This window comes from Trichechus manatus, unplaced genomic scaffold (assembly GCF_000243295.1).
Source record: "Trichechus manatus latirostris isolate Lorelei unplaced genomic scaffold, TriManLat1.0 scaffold00233, whole genome shotgun sequence".
NCBI lineage: Eukaryota > Metazoa > Chordata > Mammalia > Sirenia > Trichechidae > Trichechus > Trichechus manatus.
The window spans coordinates 554,890-575,107 of NW_004444169.1; the positions used below are offsets into that span (position 1 = coordinate 554,890).

The 20,218-nt window shown below is 45.7% G+C and overlaps 2 protein-coding genes across 3 annotated transcripts; one reads left to right on the forward strand and one right to left on the reverse strand.

The window, feature by feature from the left end:
• The first annotated feature begins 374 nt into the window (after positions 1 to 374).
• RIBC1 (RIB43A domain with coiled-coils 1) lies at positions 375 to 17,185 on the forward strand. 2 transcript variants are annotated; one of them, XM_023743063.1, is made up of 7 exons: positions 375 to 524; positions 8,816 to 8,933; positions 10,224 to 10,305; positions 10,516 to 10,860; positions 15,863 to 15,981; positions 16,373 to 16,767; positions 16,882 to 17,185. In XM_023743063.1, exons 2-7 carry the CDS (start codon positions 8,817 to 8,819, stop codon positions 16,961 to 16,963), a joined length of 1,140 nt encoding a protein of 379 aa, XP_023598831.1. In that variant the 5' UTR covers positions 375 to 524; position 8,816; the 3' UTR covers positions 16,964 to 17,185. The 2 variants fall into 2 exon arrangements, with proteins under 2 accessions (XP_023598831.1, XP_004389176.1); XM_004389119.2 differs by lacking the exon at positions 375 to 524 and having other exon boundaries at positions 8,424 to 8,933.
• Positions 17,186 to 17,252: 67 nt separating this feature from the next.
• HSD17B10 (hydroxysteroid 17-beta dehydrogenase 10) lies at positions 17,253 to 19,649 on the reverse strand. The gene is made up of 6 exons (XM_004389121.2): positions 19,602 to 19,649; positions 19,082 to 19,246; positions 18,227 to 18,391; positions 17,975 to 18,103; positions 17,786 to 17,894; positions 17,253 to 17,586 (listed from the first exon to the last, which is right to left on the reverse strand). Exons 1-6 carry the CDS (start codon positions 19,626 to 19,628, stop codon positions 17,396 to 17,398), a joined length of 786 nt encoding a protein of 261 aa, XP_004389178.1. The 5' UTR covers positions 19,629 to 19,649; the 3' UTR covers positions 17,253 to 17,395.
• Positions 19,650 to 20,218: the final 569 nt, after the last annotated feature.

Sequence of the window (20,218 nt, forward strand, 5' to 3'; positions counted from 1 at the left end):
CAAGCCGCTGAGCGGCTGAAGGTGTCCCAGAGGAGGTGGTGCCGGGAGATCTCGAAGCGGCGTTCGGGAAGCTGGCGAGACTAGAGCCCACGGTTTCTGAAAATCAGAAGTCGCAGCAGGGTTAGGCCCTGCAGGGCAAGAAGAAAATGGGAGCTCGGCTCTGGCTTTAGCCTGGCCAGCTGGAGGGCTCGGACAAGGGGTCGGGAATTAGAAGGACACTGGGGAGCGGAGGGCTCACGGGAAGGAGGGGCCGGCGGGAAGATTCGTTGCCGAGGATGGGGTGGGGTTTGAGGAGGGATGGGGTGTGAAGGAAACTGGGGGGGACTCCGGGCGACAGGGTATGGGCTGGGAAAGTCTATGGCTCGAGATACAACCCCTGTCCCCTACCTCCCTCCTGTTCTCCAAGCAGAACTCCAAGACTGCCACCATAGCCCAAGAACAGATTTGGACGTAAGCCATTTGTTGGCTGCTTGATCCCAGACCCAACCCGGGAGCTTCAACACCGGGAGTCCTTGATAAGAAAGGTATTTTGTGTACCCCAGGAGTCAGGGTCCCTAAGTTAATGCTCCTCACCTGGCTGGGAGAGGCCCTAGTCTGTCCCCTTGAGTTGCTACCTTTATCCTACATCAGCCACCAAAGATGTTAATATGAATATGCCATCCCCTCACTTAAAACCCTTCAATAACTCCAGACTTAATGGTCTGACTGAGACTGGAGGAACCCGGGAAAGCATGGCCGCTGGATTCTCTGTCAGCCCAGAACTAAAAGTTTCCGAGGCCAACTCTTCAGACAGGGATTGGACTGGACTGTGGGACATAAAGTGATACTTGTGAGGAGTGTGCCTCTTAGCTCAAGTAGATACAAGAGACCAAAGGGGCAGCTTCTGTCCGGAGGTGAGATGGGAAGGCAGAGAGGGTTAGGAGCTGGTTGAATGGACATGGGGAATCAGGGGTGGAAAGGAGTGTGCTGTCGCAGTATGGGGTGAGCAATTAGGGTCACATAACTATATAAATTTTTGTATGGGAGACTAACTTGAAATGTAAACTTCATTTAAACTACAACAATAAAAAAATAACAAAACAAAACCTTCAATAGCTCCCTTCAGGACAAGTCCTTAGCCTGGTATTTAAGGACCTTCGTGGTCTCTACTTTGTCTGAAATCAGAGATGATGACTTTTGAGCTGGACCTTGTAGGATGACAGGTTTACCATGTGGACAGAGACAGGTGGGGAGGGGAGGACAGCATTCCAGACACATGGAATATTGCATGCAAAGACTTAGATATCATGAAGTATGCCTGGAACTAGGCTTTTAGATTTTTTTACCCTTCAGGATGGCCTTGTCTGTCTTCCCCACCAAGTATGACTTCTAGGAGAACCCCTAGAATCTGGGAGTGGCTGGACAAGTCAGAATTACTTACTGATTGTGGTGGCAGATGGAGCAGGCAGGCTGAGGTTGGTGCCATTCTCAGGCTTAGACATGGAAAGAGTTGGGTGGCTGTCATAGCCATTCCTGTGACTTTTTTAACAAAAGATGTCTGAAGGCTGGAAAGAGCCCTAAAGACTTAGGACAAGTCCAGGAAAGTCAGAAAGCTTGGCTGACAGGATTTAATAGAGGAGCCATAAATGAAGTTCAATTTGGAGAAACAGGAACAGGCTGAGGGGATAAAATGACCAAAGGACAGAAATCTCATAATTAATAGAGAACTATAGTTTCATCTTTAAAAGATGAGATGGAGCTGGGGGGAAAATTAAATTAGATTTCTATCACACACCATATACAAAATACAATTCCAAATGGACTAAAAACTTAGAAAGGCAGAACTTTAGAAATTTTAGAAGAAAATATAGGAGAATATGACCACAGGGTAAGGAGGGATTTCTCAAATAATAAAAACTACTAAAGTGGCTCAGTGCTTAAGTGCTTGGCTGCTAACCAAAAGGGTGGCGGTTTGAACCCATCAGCTGCTCTGTGGGAGAAAAGACCTGGTGATCTGCTCCCATAAAGATCACAGCCTAGGAAACCCTATGGGCAGTTCTACTCTGCCATATAAGGGTCATACTGAGTCGGAATCAACTCGATGGCACACGACAACAACTAAGCTTAAAGGAAAAGATTGGTTATTTGACTACATTCAAATTCATCAAAATAACACCATAAAGAAACTAAAAAGATAAGCAAGTGCACACAGAAAGCTTCGAAAATACTGATACTGTTCTGTTCTCTGGGTTCTGTGGAGGGTTCACAGGTGTTCATTTTATTGTGCTTCATAACTTGCATGTGTGTTAACCATATTCTTTGTATGTATCAATTGTTACCATAAAAATTATTATAAAGTAATAATAAAAGACAAGCCACACATTTGTAGAAGATATTTTTCACACTTAGGAAATGATAGTTATTGTTGTTAGGTGCCATCAAGTCAGTTCCAACTCATAGCGACCCTATGTACAACAGAATAAAACGCTGCTGGGTCCTGCACCATCCTGACAATCATTGCTATGTTTGAGCCCATTGTTGCAGCCACTGTGTCAATCCATCTTGTCGAGGTCTTCCTCTTTTTTGCTCACCCTCTATTTTACCAAGCATGATGTCCTCTAGGGACTAGTCCCTCCTGATAACATGTCCAAAGTATGTGATACGACGTCTCACCATCCTTGCTTCCAAGGAGCACACTGGCTGTACTTCTGGCAGTCCATGGTATATCCAATATTCTTCGCAACACCATAATTCAAAGGCATCAATTCATCAGTTTTCCTTATTCATTGTCCAGCTTTCACATGCCTATGAGGTGACTGACAGTATCATAGCTTGGGTCAGATGCACCTTAGTCTTCAAAGTGACATCTTTGCTTTTCAACAAAAGAGGTACTTTGCAGCAGATTTGCCCAATGTAATAAGTCGTTTGATTTCTTGACTGCTTCTTCCATGGGTGTTGATTGTGGATCCAAGTTAAATGAAATCTTTGACAACTTCAATCTTTTCTCCATTTATCATGATGTTGCTTAAAGGTCCAGTTGTGATAATTTTTGTTTTCTTTCTGTTGAGGTGTAATCCATACTGAAGGCTGTATTCTTGATCTTCATCAGTAAGTGCTTCAGGTCCTCTTCGCTTTCAGCAAGCAAGGTTGTGCACATCTGCATATCACAGGTTGTTAATAGGTCTTCCTCCATTCCTGATGCCCCGTTCTTCTTTATATAGTCCAGCTTCTCAGTTTATTTGCTCAGCATACAGATGGAGTAAGTATGGTGAAAGGATACAACTCTGATGCTCACCTCTCCTGATTTTAAACCACACAGTATCCCCTTGTTCTGTTTGAACGACTGCCTCTTGGTCTATGTACAGGTTCCACATGACCACAATTAAGTGTTCTGGAATTCCCATTCTTCGCAACGTTATCCATAATTTGTTATGATCCACACAGTCAAATGCCTTTGCATAGTCAATAAAACACAGGTAAACATCTTTCAGGTATTCTTTTCTGTCAACCAAGATTCGTCTGACATCAGCAATGATATCCTTTGTTCCACATCCTCTTCTGAATCCAACTTGAGTTTCTGGCAGTTCCCTGCCAATGTACTGCTGCAACCGTTTTTTAATTATCTTCAGCAAAATTTTACTTGTGTGTGATATTAATGATACTGTTTGATAATTTCCGCATTCTGTTGGATCACCTTTCTTTGGAATGGGCACAAATATGGATCTCTTCCAGTCAGTTGGCCAGGTAGCTGTCTTCCAAATTTCTTGGCATAGACAAGTAAGCACCTCCAGCGCTGCATCCATTTGTTGAAACATCTCAGTTGGTATTCCATCAATTCCTGGAGCCTTGTTTTTCCGCCAATGCCTTCAGTGCACCTTGAACTTCTTCTTTCAATACCATTGGTTCTTGATCATATGCTAATTACTGGTGATTGGAATGTGAAAGTTAGAAACAAAGAAGGATCAGTAGTTGGAAAATATGGCCTTGGTAATAGAAACGATGCTGTAGATCACGTGACAGACTTTTGCAAGATCAATGACCTATTCATTGCAAGTACCTTTTTTCAACAACATAAACGGCAACTATACACGTGGACCTCACCAGATGGAAAACACAGGAATCAGATCGACTACATCTGTGGAAAGAGACATGGAAAAGCTCAATATCATCAGTCAGAACACGGCCAGGGGCAGACTGCAGAACAGACGATCAATTGCTCATAAGCAAGTTCAAGTTAAAGCTAAAGAAAATTAAAACAGGGCTGCAAGAGCCAAAATATAACCTTGAGTATACCCCACCTGAATTTGGAGACTATCTCAAAAATAGATTTGACTCTTTGAACACTAATGACCGAAGACCAGACGAGTTGTGGGATGACATCAAGGACATCATATATAAAGCAAAATGTTATTAAAAAGACAGGAAAGAAAGAAAAGGCCAAAACGGATATCAGAAGAGACTCTGAAACTTGATCTTGAATGTACAGCAACTAAAGCAAATGGAAGAAATTATGAAGTAAAAGAGCTGAACAGACTTCAAAGGGTGGCTGGAAAAGACAAAGTAAAGTATTATAATGAAATGTGCAAAGACCTGGAGTTAGAAAACCAAACAAGAACACAGTTGGCATTTCTCAAGCTAAAAGAACTGAAGAAAAAATTCAAGCCTCAAGTTGCAATTCTGAAGGATTCTATGGGCAAAATATTGGACAACACAGGAAGCATCAAAAGAAGATGGAAGGAATACACAGAGTCACTATATCAAAATGAATTGGTCCACATTCAGCTATTTCAGGAGGTAGCATATGAGCAAGAAATGATTAGCATGTAGAATATGTAAGGAACTCCTAAAATTAATAGGAAAGGGACAACCTGATTTTTTTTTAAAACAATGAACAAAAGATATAAATGAGTACTTCATAGAAGAGTAAACAAAAATGCCCAAAAAACACATGAAAAGACATACAACCTCATTAGCAATAGGGAAGATTCCAGTTAATAATTACAGTTTTATACCCACAATTGGCAAAAATTAAGAAGTCTTTGATAACCGAGTGTTGGTTAGGATGTGGAGTGACCAGAACTTTTATACACTGTTGTGAAATTGTAAACTGATATCAGTACAATATAATTGTATCAGTACAATTTAGCATTATTTTGTAAAGTTAAATATGCATATACCCTAACATCCAGCACTTTCATTCCTAGGTATATGTTAGAGACTCTCCCACCTGTATATAGAAGTCCTTTTTAATCTACAGGTTCCTCCTCCCTCTTTTTCTCTTATATTTTTAATAAACTGGGTTGTTTCTTGAACCTACTTCAATCAGGCTCTTGTCCCCACACTCCACCAAAATTGCTCTTGTCAAGGTCAATAACTCTCATGCTACTAAATCAGTCAAGTTCTCAGACCTCATCTCAATCCATCATCAGTTGATCACTCTCTCCTCCTAGAAGCACTTTTTTTCACTTGGCTTCTCAGACACCTCAATCTCCAGGTTTTTCTTTCACCTCACTGGCTACTCCTCCTTAGCTTCCTGTGCTAGCTCCTCCTCTCCTTGTCTCCTCTGCCCTAGCTTCCCAATGTCTTGGGGTATTTTTATCTATCTACACATCCTTACAGATCTCATAAATTCTCATAGCCTTAAATTCCTTGCTATCAGTCAGGATAGGTTAAATTATGCTGAGGTTAAAGACAACCCCAAAATCTTAGTAGTTTACAAAAACAAAGGTTACTTTCTCACTCATTCTTTCAGTTGTGGGCTGAAAGAGCAGCCCTTACCTGGGATACTCATAGTCTCGTAGCAGAGAGTGAAAAGAAAAAGTGGCCATCTTGTAATGGCTTTTAGTTCTGCTTGGGCATGGCATATGGAAATTCTCTTCACACTGCCAGGGCAAAGCAAATCATGTGGCTAACCTTGATGTCAATGAGGTGGGATGCATAATCCTTCTGAAGAGAGGAGCAGCAAATATTTTTGAACAGTAATAAAATTTACCATCTGTATGCAATCAATTCCAAGATTTATGTTCTCAGCTCATACCTCTCCTAACTCTAGACATGTCCATTTGGATGTCTAACAGACCTCTCAGACTCAACATACCCCAAACTGATCTGGTCCTTTCCCTACCGCATACTTGCTTAACCCACACAAACTGTTCAGTTAATAGCAACTCCATCCCTCTGATTGCTCAGGCCCAAATCCTTGAAGTCATTCTCTCACACTCACAATCTGCACATCCAGTCCATCAGGAAATTCTGTCAGCTCTGCCTTCAAAATATATCCAGAATCTGACCACTTCTCACCACCTCCTCTGCTGCTACTAACCTGGTCTGAGTCACCATCATCTCTTGTCTGGGCAACTGCAATAGCCTCTTGACTGATGTCTCTGCTTCTAGCCTTGCTCCCTTTCCCCCCAATCTAAACACAGCAGCCAGAGTAATCCTTTAAAAATCAAAGAACACATCACTCCACTGCTCAAAATCCACCAATGGCTGCCCATTTCTTTCAGAGTAAAAGCCAAAGTCTACACAAGCTTATAAAGCCCTACATGATCTGCACCCCCCCCATTATCTCTCTAATATCATTTCTTACATACCTCTCCTTCACTCCAGCCAGACTTGCCTCCTTGCTGTTCCCTTGAACATGTGCTTCCCATACTTCCACCTTTAAAACCTTTTCACTTGCTGTTCCCTCTGCCTGGAATGCTCTACCCCCAGATACCTGCATGGATAATCCTCTCACCTTCTTCAAGTATTTGCTCAAATATTACCTTCTCAATTATGTATCCTTGACTTCCATATTTAAATTTATAATATTCCCCCATTTCCCTGGCACTTCCAATTTCCCTTATCTTGCTCTATATTTTTTCCGTTGTTAGTTGCCATTGATTCTGACTCATGGCAACCATAGGTGTGCAGAGTAGAACTGCTTCGTAGGGTTTTCAAGGCTGTGACCTTTTGGAAGCAGATCACCAGGGCTGTCTTCCAAGGCACCTTTTAGTGGACTCAAACCGCCAACCTTTCAGCTAGTAGTTGAGTGCTGAACTTTTTGTGCCACCATCATCTTCTTACAAACTATTTAATGTACATATTATGTTTTACTCTTTATTATCTGTCTGCCCCCACTAGAAAGTAACCACTATGAGGGCTGAGATTTTTGTTTTGTTCCTTGATGTCTCCCAAATACTTAGTAGGCACTCCACAAATATTTATTAAACAATGGATGAATGTTGAGTGAAAAAAAAGATGCAGAAAATACATACAGCATGATATTTTGTAAAGTTTGAAAACAAGAAAACTTAAAAAATATTGTTCAGGGACTCATACACACACGATACATTTATAAATATAAAAAATTTTTGCATAGTGATCACGTGTTGGGGTAAGGATGAGGGAGAAAAGATGGGGTACTCCAGTGGTATTGATAATGTTCTATTTTTTAAGTTGGGGAGTTGGTCCTTGGGTCTTTATCATGCTTCCTAACTTACATAAGGGTTTTATATATTTTCTTGTCTGTATCGAATATTTCAGTTAAAAAATGGTGAAAAACAAATGGAAACTAGCTATAGGAGTTGAGGAATAGTGTTCCAAACAAAGGAACACCATGTATAAAGGCCTTAAGGTGGGAACAGTTGTGTTGGAGGACTTGAGGCCAGTGTGCCTGGAGCACTGTAAGCAAGGGAGACAATGGTAAGAGTTGAGTTGGGAAGGTGTGCAGGAACTGGATCTTGAAAGCCCATGGTAAGGAGTTTGGATATGATTCTAAGTGCAGTGGGAAGCCATTGGAGGATCTTTAGCAGGTAAGAGACATGATCACATTTGAAAAAATGTTTTTGGCTATGGCTTCAGCTCACCCATATGCCAAAAGTGGGCTTCCCAAAATGAGGAAAGACAAATTTAAGCCCTATAGCCTTTCATCTGATGAAAGAATAAGTAATAAAAATAAAGGGAGAAATTTATTTCAGAAAAGAAGGTTTATTCTGGGTTTCTGTGTAATAAGTGGGCTATAGGAGATGACAGAGGAAGCTGGAAGACCAATGTGTAGTCATCCAGGAAGGCAATGATGGTGGCTTGTACCAGGGTGGGAGCCATGACAAACAAATTGGGAATATATTTTGAAAGAAGAAGGAGTGAGGGAAAGGGTTAAAGGATGCTTCCTGGATTTTTGACCTGAGCAACTTGGTAAATGGTGGTGCCATTTACTGAGATGGGGAAAACTGAGTAGAGCATAATGAGAAAGGGAGGAGTGTTACAAATGAGTTTGAGGCTAAAAGGTGAGCAGAGATGATGAACCTTATAAATCTGGCAGAGGAGTTTGGACCTTATCTTGTAGGCAGTGAGTAAAAACAAAACCAAACCCATTGCTGTCAGTTCCAACTCATGGCAACCCCATGTGTTTCAGAGTAGACTGCGCACTATAGGGTTTTAAATGGTTGTAATCTTATGGAAGTAGATCGCCAGGCCTTTCTTCTGAGGCACCACTGGATGGATTCAAACTGTTTTTTAAGTTGCTTTTAACGATTTTAAGCTGAGGAGTGTCATGGTCAGGTTTGCTTTCAGAAAGATCACTGTGGTAGCCAGTGCAGAGAAAGAACTAGAGAGTATAACACTGGAGTAAGGGAGGCCAGTGAGGCTTCTGGGGATATTGTGTGGCACCAGACTGTGAAGCCTGAATTAGGGAGGTGATAGCAGAGATGGGGGACACAGATAATGCAATATATTAGGAATTAAAATCAGTAGGAGTAAATACTTGGTGGAATATTGTGGGAAGAAAGGAGGGAGGCATAGTCAAGGATGATGGTCAACACTGATTAGCCATTCTGCTTCACCCTTGCTCCAGGATGTATAAGGTAGACCTGTCAGCAGATCCCAAGGAGTTGGCAGCCATTGAGGCTAGAAAAAATCGAGAAAAGGAGCGACAGAGCCGATTCTTCAATGTGCGGAACCGAGTCATGGGGGTGAGTGGGCAGCAGGGACTGTTTCTCAGGACCATGGGCCTGGAGAGGAATATTGCAGGGCCCATTATAGCCCTTTCCTTGATTTGAGTAGGCCCTAGAGTTGGAAACGAAGGAGAGGAGTAGAAGCCACCCACCCTACATGCTGGGAAAGGTCTGGGAAGGGAGTGTGGAGGATGCAGGGGAAGAGGAGCCAGTGACAACTAACTTTTTTCGGGTCACCTCGGGACCATGTAGTCTGGTTCTCAAAATACAGGCAGCATGGAGCCAAAAGAGGTCTAAAGAAATATTTGGTATTGTATATGCCTAAACTATCTCTGGAGGGCTATATAAGAAATGGGTAACCTGAGTGGGGGACACTTACTCTTCACTAAACTGTATTCCTTTTTGTACTATTTTGGAACATTTTAAATTAATTTTAATCAAAATAAAGAGAAATTATTGATAGTTTAAGAAGAAGAAAAAAAAAGACTGTCAGATGAGTGAATAGAGGGGATGCAGCATGGTATTCTGGAAAAGACACCAGACCTGTGTTCAAGGGTGAGGTCTGCTGTTTACTAGATGTGTGTCTTCTCGGAGCTCCAGGCTCCTTCTCTGTAAAATGAGGCTAAATAAAGGAAGTTCTGAGGTAATGAGTAACATATGGTAGCAGCTCTGAAAACCAGAGCATTGCACCTGACACGAGTAAGTAGTTGGCTTAGGGATGAGTGGTCTGATTGAGATCTATTTGGCAAATGTTTCCTCAGAGCCTTCTCTGTGCCAAGCACTGTGTTGGGTAGTGGCGATAAGACCCAGTCTGCCTTTTAAAAGGGCTCACAATCTAGTGAAGGAAATAAAAGATATAGACAGACTTCAATATAATGTGGACAGTGGGTCCTACAATCCATGAGAGTAGGACCAGCCAGAGGGATCAGGAAGGTGAAATCTGAGCTGGTCCTAAAGGATGAATAGCAGTTCAGGTAAAGAAGGGAGGAAAGAGTGTTCCAAGTGGAGGGAGCAGCTTGTAAAAGACATGTAAGTTGGAAACAGCCTAAGATGTGCAGAAAGCTGTAAGCAGAGCTCCTAAGGCTAGTGTTAAGAGTGGGACAAGGGAAGAGATGAGGATAGAGAAGAAGGCACAGGCTAGATCATTGGAGGACTCAGAAGCCACGCTAAGGTATTGGAATTTTATCCAGTAGGTACAGGGGATCTATAGGATTTTGGAATAGGTAAATTATAAGCAGTTTGTTGTTAGTGCATGCAAGGCCCCTGATGGGCCCCTACCCTTAATTAGCTCGTTTTCTTTGGAATCAGGTGGATGTCGAAGCACTAAACAGCCAGGTTGTAGAGCGAAAACTTCGGGAGGTAACGGAGCAGAGCAGGGATGCAGCTTATGGTAAAAGCCCAAGGCCAGGGGCCGGGTGGGGCAGCGGGTAGGTAAAGTAAGGGCCTGAGTGGGCTGAAGTAGGGCAGCTCTGGCTCTGAGTGGGGCCTGATGGCCAGGGGTGGTAGAGTAAATCAGATGGGACTTACGAGCAGAGGCCATACTGGGTGGGCTCTGTCTCTCCCGTGGTACCTTCTCCATGTCCCTGCCCACCACCTCCAGGTACCAACCACGTGCAGTATGATTTAGTAGCACAAATGCTAGAGAAGGAACAAGCAGAAAGGACACGTCGGTTGGCCAAGAAAATCCAGGAGTTTCGGGAGCAGAAGCAGCAGCTCAAGAACAGACGTGAATTTGACCTTCGGGATCCAGACGGACTTCGGAAGGAGTTTCCAGCCTGCCTTGGTGACAGTGATCCTCACTGTGGCCCAGCCAGCCTCCAGTGCTTCTCTGGGGAGGATCTGGACAGGGCTACATGCCTGAAAATGCAGCAGGACCAGTTCAGGTACAGCCTGGAGAGGCAGCTGCAGGAGCAACAGCGAGCCAGAGTTGATGAGAAGTGTGCAGGTAAGCAGCAAGGCTCTCTAGACTCGGAGACCCGGGGGCTGGCGGGAAGTTGTCCTGAGCCAGGTACAGTACCAGGAGACCAGAACCGTGTGGGGAGGTCCAATTCCCCATGGGGCTGATGTTGAAAGTTTAGATTATGCAGACCTCAACCTCCTTGACTTCCTTCCGTCTGACAGTGTAGCCATTGCTCCTCGATTAGCCATTACTTGGAGGCAGTGCAGTGCAGACAGACCTAATGGCTCGGCCGCTTACTAGCTGGTTTGGGAAAATTTATTTTCTTCTCTGTACTTTAGTTTCCTCATCTTTAAAACAGGGATAATCCATACCACATAGAGTTCTTATGAGAATGAAATGAGATACTGTATGTAAAGTACAAGCATCAGTGCTCAATAATTAGTAGCTACTATATTGGAGCCCTAGTGGCCCAGTGGTTACGTGCTATGGCTGCTAACCAAAAGGTCAGCAATTCAAACCCCTATTATACCACTTATCATGGTTGTAACTAATTACGAATGTATTTGTTTAACGTCTGTCTTCTCCCAAAATGTCAACTCACTGAAGATAAATCATACCTATCATTACCACCCCTGTATCCCAGTTGCCTAGTACAATGTCTGCCACAGTGCCAGGAGCTCAATAAGTCATTGTTGAAGTAACAGTTGAACAAAATAAACAAGACAGGGTCACATAACAATGTAATTAAAAGGATTAAAAGGAAAAGATATGTACACAAGTAATTCATCAGCAAATATTTATGCTTTAACCCTGTGTTAGGTACTGTGACAGATACTATGATAGTATATATAGGACATGGAAGGAACATCAATATGAATGGTCAATTCTCATAAGGAGAGGGAGGCAGAGTGGCGCGGGCCGACTGTCAGGAACTGAATTTGGAAAGTTGTATAAAAATTTTGCTGGGGTGAGGTCAGGAAACAGAAAAAGGCCATTCTAAGCAGAGGAAGCAGCAGGAACAAGAGTGCCAGGGCTGTAAATGGTCTGTGTATTAAGGGTGTGTAACAGTTTGGTGTAGAAGGTCAGAGGAAGAGAAAATGGGCAAAAACCTTCTACACCAAACTACAGAATTTTGACTTTATCATGCAGGCAGTGGGAAACCACTTAAGGGTTTTAAGCAGCAGAGTAACAAGACCATTTTAATATCCAGTAGACATTAAGCTACCTACTTTGTGCCTGGCACAGTGAACAAAACAGAAAAATCCTCGCTTTCATGGAATTCACATTCTAATGCAGGTAGACAGACAATAAACAAGATAAAATAATGAAATATATAATACGCAAGGTGGAGATAATTGCTAGGGAGAAAAACAAAGCACAAAAGGGGACACAGGGACTTTTGGAGGGAGGGGCACAGTTGCAATTTTAAATAAAGCCTTACCAAGGTAACATTTGAATACAGATCTGAAGATAAGGGAGTGAACCATTCAAATATCTGAGGAAAGAGCTGTCCAGGCAGAGGAAATAGCTAGTGTTCAGGCCATGAGGCAGGAAAGAGCATGTCTGGAATGTCTGAGAAATAGCAGTGGGGCCAGAATGGCTGAAGCAGAGTAAGCAAGGGGGAAGAGTGGTAGGAAGTGAGGTCAGAGAATATAGGGGCCAGACTGAGTAGGCCTTGTAGACATGGTGAGGACTTCAGCTTTTACTGAGGGAGGTAGGGGTCACAGGAGGGTTTTGAGCATTGAAGTCACATGATTTGTGTTTTAGCAGCTAATTCTGTCAGCCAATGTGGAGCCTGGATTACAGAGGAAAAACCAGAGGCAGGGAGACCAGGTAGAAGACTATTGCAGCCAACATGTCTCTATATGACCCTTAAGTTCAAGGGCAGTCTGGGCTGGAGAAGAGATCTGGGAGCCATCAGCATGGAGGGGTAATGAACAGAATGCTAAGTGTGGAACCTGGAGAAAGAGTGAGCCAATGATGTACTCTCTGAGGACAAGGATCAGGACTGTCTTATTAACCATTATAACCCCAGTGATTTAAACAGTGTCTGGCACATAGTGGATGCTCAGTATCTTGAGTAAATGAATGAGTAGAGGAAGAGACGCCCATAATAAAGACTGGGAGGGATTCAGGGACATAGTAAGAAGAGATACATAAAATGATGATAATAGCAGCAGCAGCTAACCTTTATTGAGTACTTCCTATGTACCAGACACTGTGCTAAGCATTTTACCTTGTATTAACCCATTTAATTCTTACAGCAACTTCATGAGGCAAGTACTAGTATTATCTTCATTTTCAGATGAGGAAACTAAAGAACAGAGATGTTACATAACTTGTCCAAAGTCATATAGCCAGTGGGTGATAGAGGCAGGAAATGAACTCAGACAGGCTGGTCCTAGAACCTCTGGTCTATGCCATACTTGCCTTCTCTCAGTCACCAAGTGGAGACTTAGAAACCAAGGGAGGAGTTTCAAAGAGGGAGTAGTCAATATCAAATGCCCTGGAGAATTCCAATCAGATAGGAACAGAAACTGTCTATTGGATTCGGAAATTAGGAATATTTGGTGATTTTTGTCAGAGCAGTTTCAGTGGCACTGTGGGGCCAGCTGCCAGTTGGCAGCAGGCAGATGTATGATAAGGCAGACTGATGCAACAGGGACAGCAGAAGGCAGAGGGAGAATATGGAGTGTAACAGAAGGGCCATGGACTAAGACCTACTGCTTCCAGGTTGTATAACCTTGGGCTTTTTACTTAACGTCTTTGGGCCTCTGATCTTTTCCTCTCTGGGTTGCTGTGAAAATTAAAATGAAACAATACACCCCATCCTCTCTTCCTCTCCTGCCCTTCAGTCTCTAAAAACGTCAGTGTCCCTGTGCCTCTTCAAAGCCAAGTCTTCAGCCTTTGCTCTTGACCCCATTCTTCCCTGCTTCCCCCTGGGCTGTGCTCCCTCAGGTATCCCCTCTTCGTTGTTTTCAACATTTCCCCTTCTACTGACCCATTCTGTGCAGGCTGTAAACATGCTTAAATCTAACCTATTAAAAAAAAAGCTTCTCTCAACCCTGTGATTCCTCTGGATACTGAGCTCTCTCTGTTTTCCTTTATAGCCATAATTTTTCAAAAGTCTGCTTCCACTTACTGTCTTTTCTTCCTAACTTTCCAGCCACACCTCAACCCCCTGAGGTCTAATTTTCTACCCACACAACTTCACTAAACTACTCAATTACCAATACTCCTTTGTGTCATTAGGTACGAGGCTCCTTTTAGTCTTTTTTCTTTGGTCAGACCTTCCTTTCTGCCTTTGACTCTGATCACATCTTCCTTCCTGATACTCTCTTCCATGACACCACATTCTGCCCATAGCTCTCTGACCACTCCTTCTCTGTCTGCCCTTTGTGTGCTCCTCTTCCTTCTACTCCTTCCTTCTTGAGACTTTGTCCCTGGTACCCTGTTCTCTCTACCCTGCATACTCACCTCCGGTGCCCTCAATCCTCATCCTGGTTTCCACTACCATGTTACCTACAACCTCTGTGCTGAGGATTCTCTACCTGCAGAATCAAATGCTGGCCACCTCCAACTCAGCATGTCCTAAACAGAATTCATCAGTGCCCCCAAACCTGCTCTTCATTCTGCATTCTCTACTGTGGTGGTGGCCACATCATCCAACCAGTCATTCAAGCCAGAAACCTGGGAAGCACTCCTGTGTCTTCCCTCTCTTTACTCCCTCATCCAATCCATCTGGTACTGCTGATGTAAACCTCCTATATACTTCCCCTCCATCCTTTCTATCACTGGCCTAGGTGAGCCCCCCAAGTGGCCTACTATAATAGCCTTCAGGGTGGATTCCCTGCTTCCATTGTCTCTCCCTACCCTGACTGTCCTCCATACTGGCCACCAGGAAGAGCTTTCTAAAATGCAAATCTAACCATGTCACCAATCCTTCCATGTTCCCCACCACCTTCAGGGTCAAGTTTCTGGCCCTTAGTCTGGGCACTGCAAAGCTCTCTAATCACTCGCATTTTATGCTCCAGCAACAGTGACTATTTGTAGTTTAAGATATATACTATGCTGTTTCTTGATTTCCTTTATTTGACAAGTATTTATTGAGTACCTACTATGTGCCAAGCTATGATCTAAGTGCTGGGGCATGGCAATGAATAACAGACAAAATTCTCTGCCCTTACAAAGATTACCTTCTAGTGAGGAGACAGACAATAAACAAAATAATTAAATAAAAAGAGTATATTAGATGGTGATAAATGCTAGGGAGAAAAATTAGGGAAGAGGGATAAATGTTGGGGGTTAGGCAGGTTGCAATTTTAGGTTGGGCAGCCAGGAGGGGCCTCACTGAGATAGTAACAGTTGAGCAAAGACCTGAAGGAGGCAAGAGAGTAGGAGCCAAGAGTAACATCTATTACAAATCCCTGAGGCATGTTCTAGGGACAGCAAGGAGACCAGTGTGGCTGGAATGGAAAAATTTCAGTGCCTTTGCTCATGCTGTGCCCTCAGCTTGGAATGCCCTTTGCTTTTTGCCTGCATATAAAACATATTCCAAGTATCACCTCCTCCTGGAAACCTTCCTCTCACCCACCACCCAAAGCTCCCAAAATGCCCTGTACATATCTCTGTCATTGCTCTTACCACACTGTGGTATGATTATCTGTTTAATCTATCTCCTTCACTAGATGAGGAGCTCTCTGAGGACAGGATCTGATTCAGTGGTGTCCTTAGAGCCCAACACATGTGGAGACAGGGTCAGAGAGATGAAATGATTTACCCAAGGTCACATACCTGAGAAGCTGCAGAGCTCGCACTGGGACCCAAGTCTCTTGGGGACATCTTTCAACTAGTCACTTGAAAAATCCTTGTTGCTGCCATTTTGGCTATCCCTAGCCCCAAAGAGTAGCTCCTTCCACATCCCTACAACTCAGATACTACCCCCTCCCAAATATACATATACACAAAGCTTGTTGAACAAACAGCTGAATGAGTGAACCAGAAATGGAGCAGGCCAGTACAGTGCCCAGGCCATATTTCTATGTAGATATGCTTAATGACCAGCTGCACCTAGGCATGGACATGCGGGCCACCTACCTGGCCAAGTTGGAGGAGTCCTGTCGAATGGCCATGATGTCTGCTGTAGCCAACGTCAACAAAGCCCAGGTATGGCCTGAGCCATCCAGTGTACTGTGCTCCCTCCACCCCCTGAACAAAGTCCTGGGGAACCTTAGCCACATCATTCCCCCCTCTGCCTAAGGACTCCTCCCTTCACCTAAGGGCTCTCTTAGGGCAAAAGATGCCTCTCCCCACCTCCAGACTTAGGATGACTTGAGAATAGAGCACTCACTACCTTCCCAGTCTAAGGGCTTCCTGAGGGCAGGGAAGTTCCCTGCCTATTCACCCTTCTCCCCACCTCAAGGGTCATTAAGAGGCTATGCAGTGTCTCCTCCTCTCCCTGAGATGGAGGATATGGCCATATAACTCCCCTGCCCCAACAACTGAGAGTTCTGTGAGGTTGGGCACTCAAATGTTCACGTTCAGGGGGCCCCACCAGGTAGCTGAGCTGGCTGAGTGGCAGCGCCGTGAGCATCAACGCGAACAGGAGGCCAACCTTGTGGACATCCAGAACCAGATCACAAGTGACCTGCTGACTGAGAACCCCCAAGTCGCCCAAAACCCTCTGGCTCCCCACCGGGTCCTGCCCTATTGCTGGAAGGGCATGACTCCAGAGCAGCGAGCTGCTATCAGGAAAGTCCAACAGATGCAGTGCTATGAAAAGGAGGCACAGTGCCAGGCCGAACAAGCACTGGATGCTCAGTGGGAAAGCCAGACCATGCTCTCCGCCCAGGCAGCAATGGAGCTGGAGCAGCAGGAGAGAGAACTGTGTGCTGAATTTCGGAGGGGGCTGGGCTCCTTCAACCAGCAGCTGGCTAAGGAGCAAAAAGCCCAGTGAGTTCTAGGGGGTGGTAGTGGGGATGAATGCAAGGGAGGGTGGGGAGGGACGCTGAGGGCCAGGGGGAGAGAGTAAGCACATCAACTGAGGACTCTGGGCTTCTTTCACAGGCAGAATTATCTGAACTCAATAATTTATACCAATCAGCCTACAACCCAATATCACCTACAGTTCAATACCAGCAGCCGCTGAGCTCAGGATGGTCTTCTCCCCCTTCTCCAAGCTCACAGAGGGCTATGGGTCAAAGAGGAAAATAGTGCATACCCCCACCCCTAATCCATTCCCCAGTGGGAGGGCACTGAGCCAGTATCCCCACCTTCTACCTAGGTAATAAAGTTATTCACTGAAATCAAGGACATGTGTTGTGATAAGACACAAAGGTGTGAGGTACTGCTTCTCCCATCCAACCCCAGGGCTCCTTCACCCATTTACCTTTTTTTCCCATGCCAGTACCCCCAAGCACATAGCGCTGCCCACTATCTGTGAGAAATACAGACTTTATTAGGCACAAAAGGTGACTGGTGGGCAGTTACAAAATGGCTACTGGGATTCCTCTCAGGCTGGAGTCTAGTACCCCCAAAGGAATGGGGGGCAGAGGGGATGCATTCTCTCTGCCCTTTCCTTTCAGGGCTGCATGCGGATGGCACCATCCAGCCGGATGACCTCTCCATTAAGGAATGGGTTCTCGATTATGGCCTGTACCAGATGAGCATACTCAGCAGGGTCACCCAGTCGGCTGGGGAAGGGCACCTGGCTGGCCAAGAAGTTACGCACCTTGTCTGGGAGGCTGGTCAGTAGTGGAGTGCCAAACAGGCCTAGACAAGACAGCCAGAGTCAGAGACCCGCACTTGCTTTCACATTCACCTAGTCCTTCCTCGCTTTAGCCCTATTTCTTGGTGTGTCCCTCGGGCCCAGAGATGGGGGGCTGCTGCTACTTAGGTGGTACCTTCCCCTCTCAATTGCCCATAGATTCCCCCACAATCTTAGGTGTGGCAGGGAGGGGGATATGTCTACCTGGAGCAATGGTCATCACCCGAATTCCTATGGGAGCCAGATCCCGAGCAATGGGCAGTGTCATACCCACTATGCCCCCCTTGGAAGCAGAGTATGCAGCTTGTCCAACCTAGAGAAGGAGTGGAGGTGATAGGTGAGAGGGCCCAACAAGTCACCGAGGAGGCATAAGCCTTGCCCCTGCCTACATACCTGGCCCTCAAAGGCAGCCACACTGGCGGTGTTGATGATGACTCCACGTTGGCCACCCTGGTCTCGTTCATTCTGGCCCATCTCTCCAGCCACCAGGCGGATCACATTGAAGGTACCTATGAGATTCACCTGGAGGATGGGTAGAGACATGGTGTAGGACCTGAGGCAGAGGCAGCCTTCTGTCCCCTGAAAGCTTTGGGGGCACTCACAGCCAGATGCCTCTTCTACCCAAGGAGAACCTCAAGGCCTTACATTGAGAACTCGCTGGAAGTCCTCCAAGGTATGAGCCTGGCTCCTCTTTAAGTTGTATGTCTTGATGGCCACTGCAATGCCTGCACAGTTGACTGCAACATCCACACGGCCAAACTTTTCTTTTGTTAGAGTCAGGGCTGCTTGCACATCCTTCTCTGAGGTCACCTTCAAAGGGAGAAGGGGAGATGGTATTGCTTTTCCCAGCCCATCACTAAACCTAGGGTGGGGGTATGGGTGGGAGGCAGGCCCAGAATTGTATAAGCAAGGGAGAAGCGAAGAGAAAGTTATAGGGGAACTTGAGAGAGGAGAGTGGGGCTAAGGTGAAAATGTTAGATCCTCTAGGGCAGTGTTCAAAAGATTTTTCAAATCCACACTTTTGGTAAATTCACATACCCCTGGAGATTCTCAATTACTGTGGATCAGAGCACTAATACATCCCTGTTTTGAGAATTACTGATATGAAAATAAACTAACTTCTCTGTGTCCCTACCTGCTAAGATGATTTCATCAAGCTTTCTGTAGTTTCATAAAAACAAGTTCTCCCACTTTCTAAATATAAAATTACAGGACACAATATGCATTTTCAAACTACACATACCCACTCCAGGAGACTCTGATATGTTCAATCCCCATCCCCATTCTTGTGAATCCTGGCTTTAGAGATTTCTATCTCCCACAGTGCTTGAAAAGATTCCTATCTGTCCCACAGTGCTTGAAGGCTCAGGCCAAAAGGGACAAGGACATGGGCTCAATGTCCACATAAATAGCACTCTTATGGGAGGGAGCCCATGGGTTCCCAAGCCGGTGTTCGTGACCTCGTGCACACCCTGGGAGAGGAGAGGTGGCCCCACTTACGTCGACAGGGGCGAAGGCGCAGTTCTTCCCTAACTTCTTGGCCTGGGCCTCCCCATCCGAGCTGGGCAGGTCCAAAAGCACTGCAGAGGCCCCCTGCCCCACCAGTCGCTCCGCCGTGGCTAGGCCTAGACCCGAGGCTCCTCCGGTTATCACGGCAACCAGGCCCTGTTAAGACGGACACGGTCAGGTGCTATTGGCCGGACCACCCCTACCCTTTCATCTGTCCTTTCTCCAGGCTTCTGCGACAGCGGGAGTGGGAGCGGGGTGGCTTCTGGTCACCCCTGCGGTGTGACCCAAGTGTGCCTCCTCCCCTCATCAGATGGGACCTCTGGGTGACTCATCCCCAGACATCCCACCCTGTTACCCCCACCACGTGCACTTCGGAGTGTTGACTTTCACCTCCCGAGCCCAACCGCCGCCAAAACCAGGTCTAGACAAGCATGACCCTTTCTCCCAGCACCGATCTCTCCCCCCCTCGTTCCACGGCCGCGCCGTCCCAGCTGGGCAAAGACAGTTCTACCTTCACACTCCGACACGCCGCAGCCATCTTGCGCAGAGCCTCTTCACAGGCGGGTCTGCGTGGGCGCTCGCTGATTGGCCAAGGTGGAGTCGCGGGGCGGGGCCGAGAAGGTGGGCTGCCCGCCGCGCGGAAGATGCGGGCCAGCGTTTACTGTTCCTGTCCTCTAGCGAGAGCGCAAGGCCCTGGTAAGGTGTCCTGAGAGTTATTTCCCTCGGTGAAAGAACCCAATAGCAGTACCACAATACCACCACACCCACCGCCTTTTGGCAGGCTGCCGGCTCCGCGGGGGAGGGATGTGTGAGCAAGTCCCTTTCTCCTCAGAAAAGGCTGTCGTTCACGCACAGACATATTTGAGAGACTCCTATACGCTAGACTTCGGGTGGGGCACTAGTTGTTGTTGTTAGGTGCAGTCGGGTGGGTTCTGACTCAGAGCAACCCTATAGGGCAGAGTAGAACTGACCCATCGGGTTTCCAAGGAGCGGCTGGTGGATGAACTGCCAACCTTTTGGTTAGCGGCCGAGCTCTTAAGCACCGCGCCACCAGGGCTCCAAGGCTACCCAGAGGAATATTAAAAGCTTTGTGCCTTCCAGGAAGGCACAGTCCAGAAGGAAAAAGAG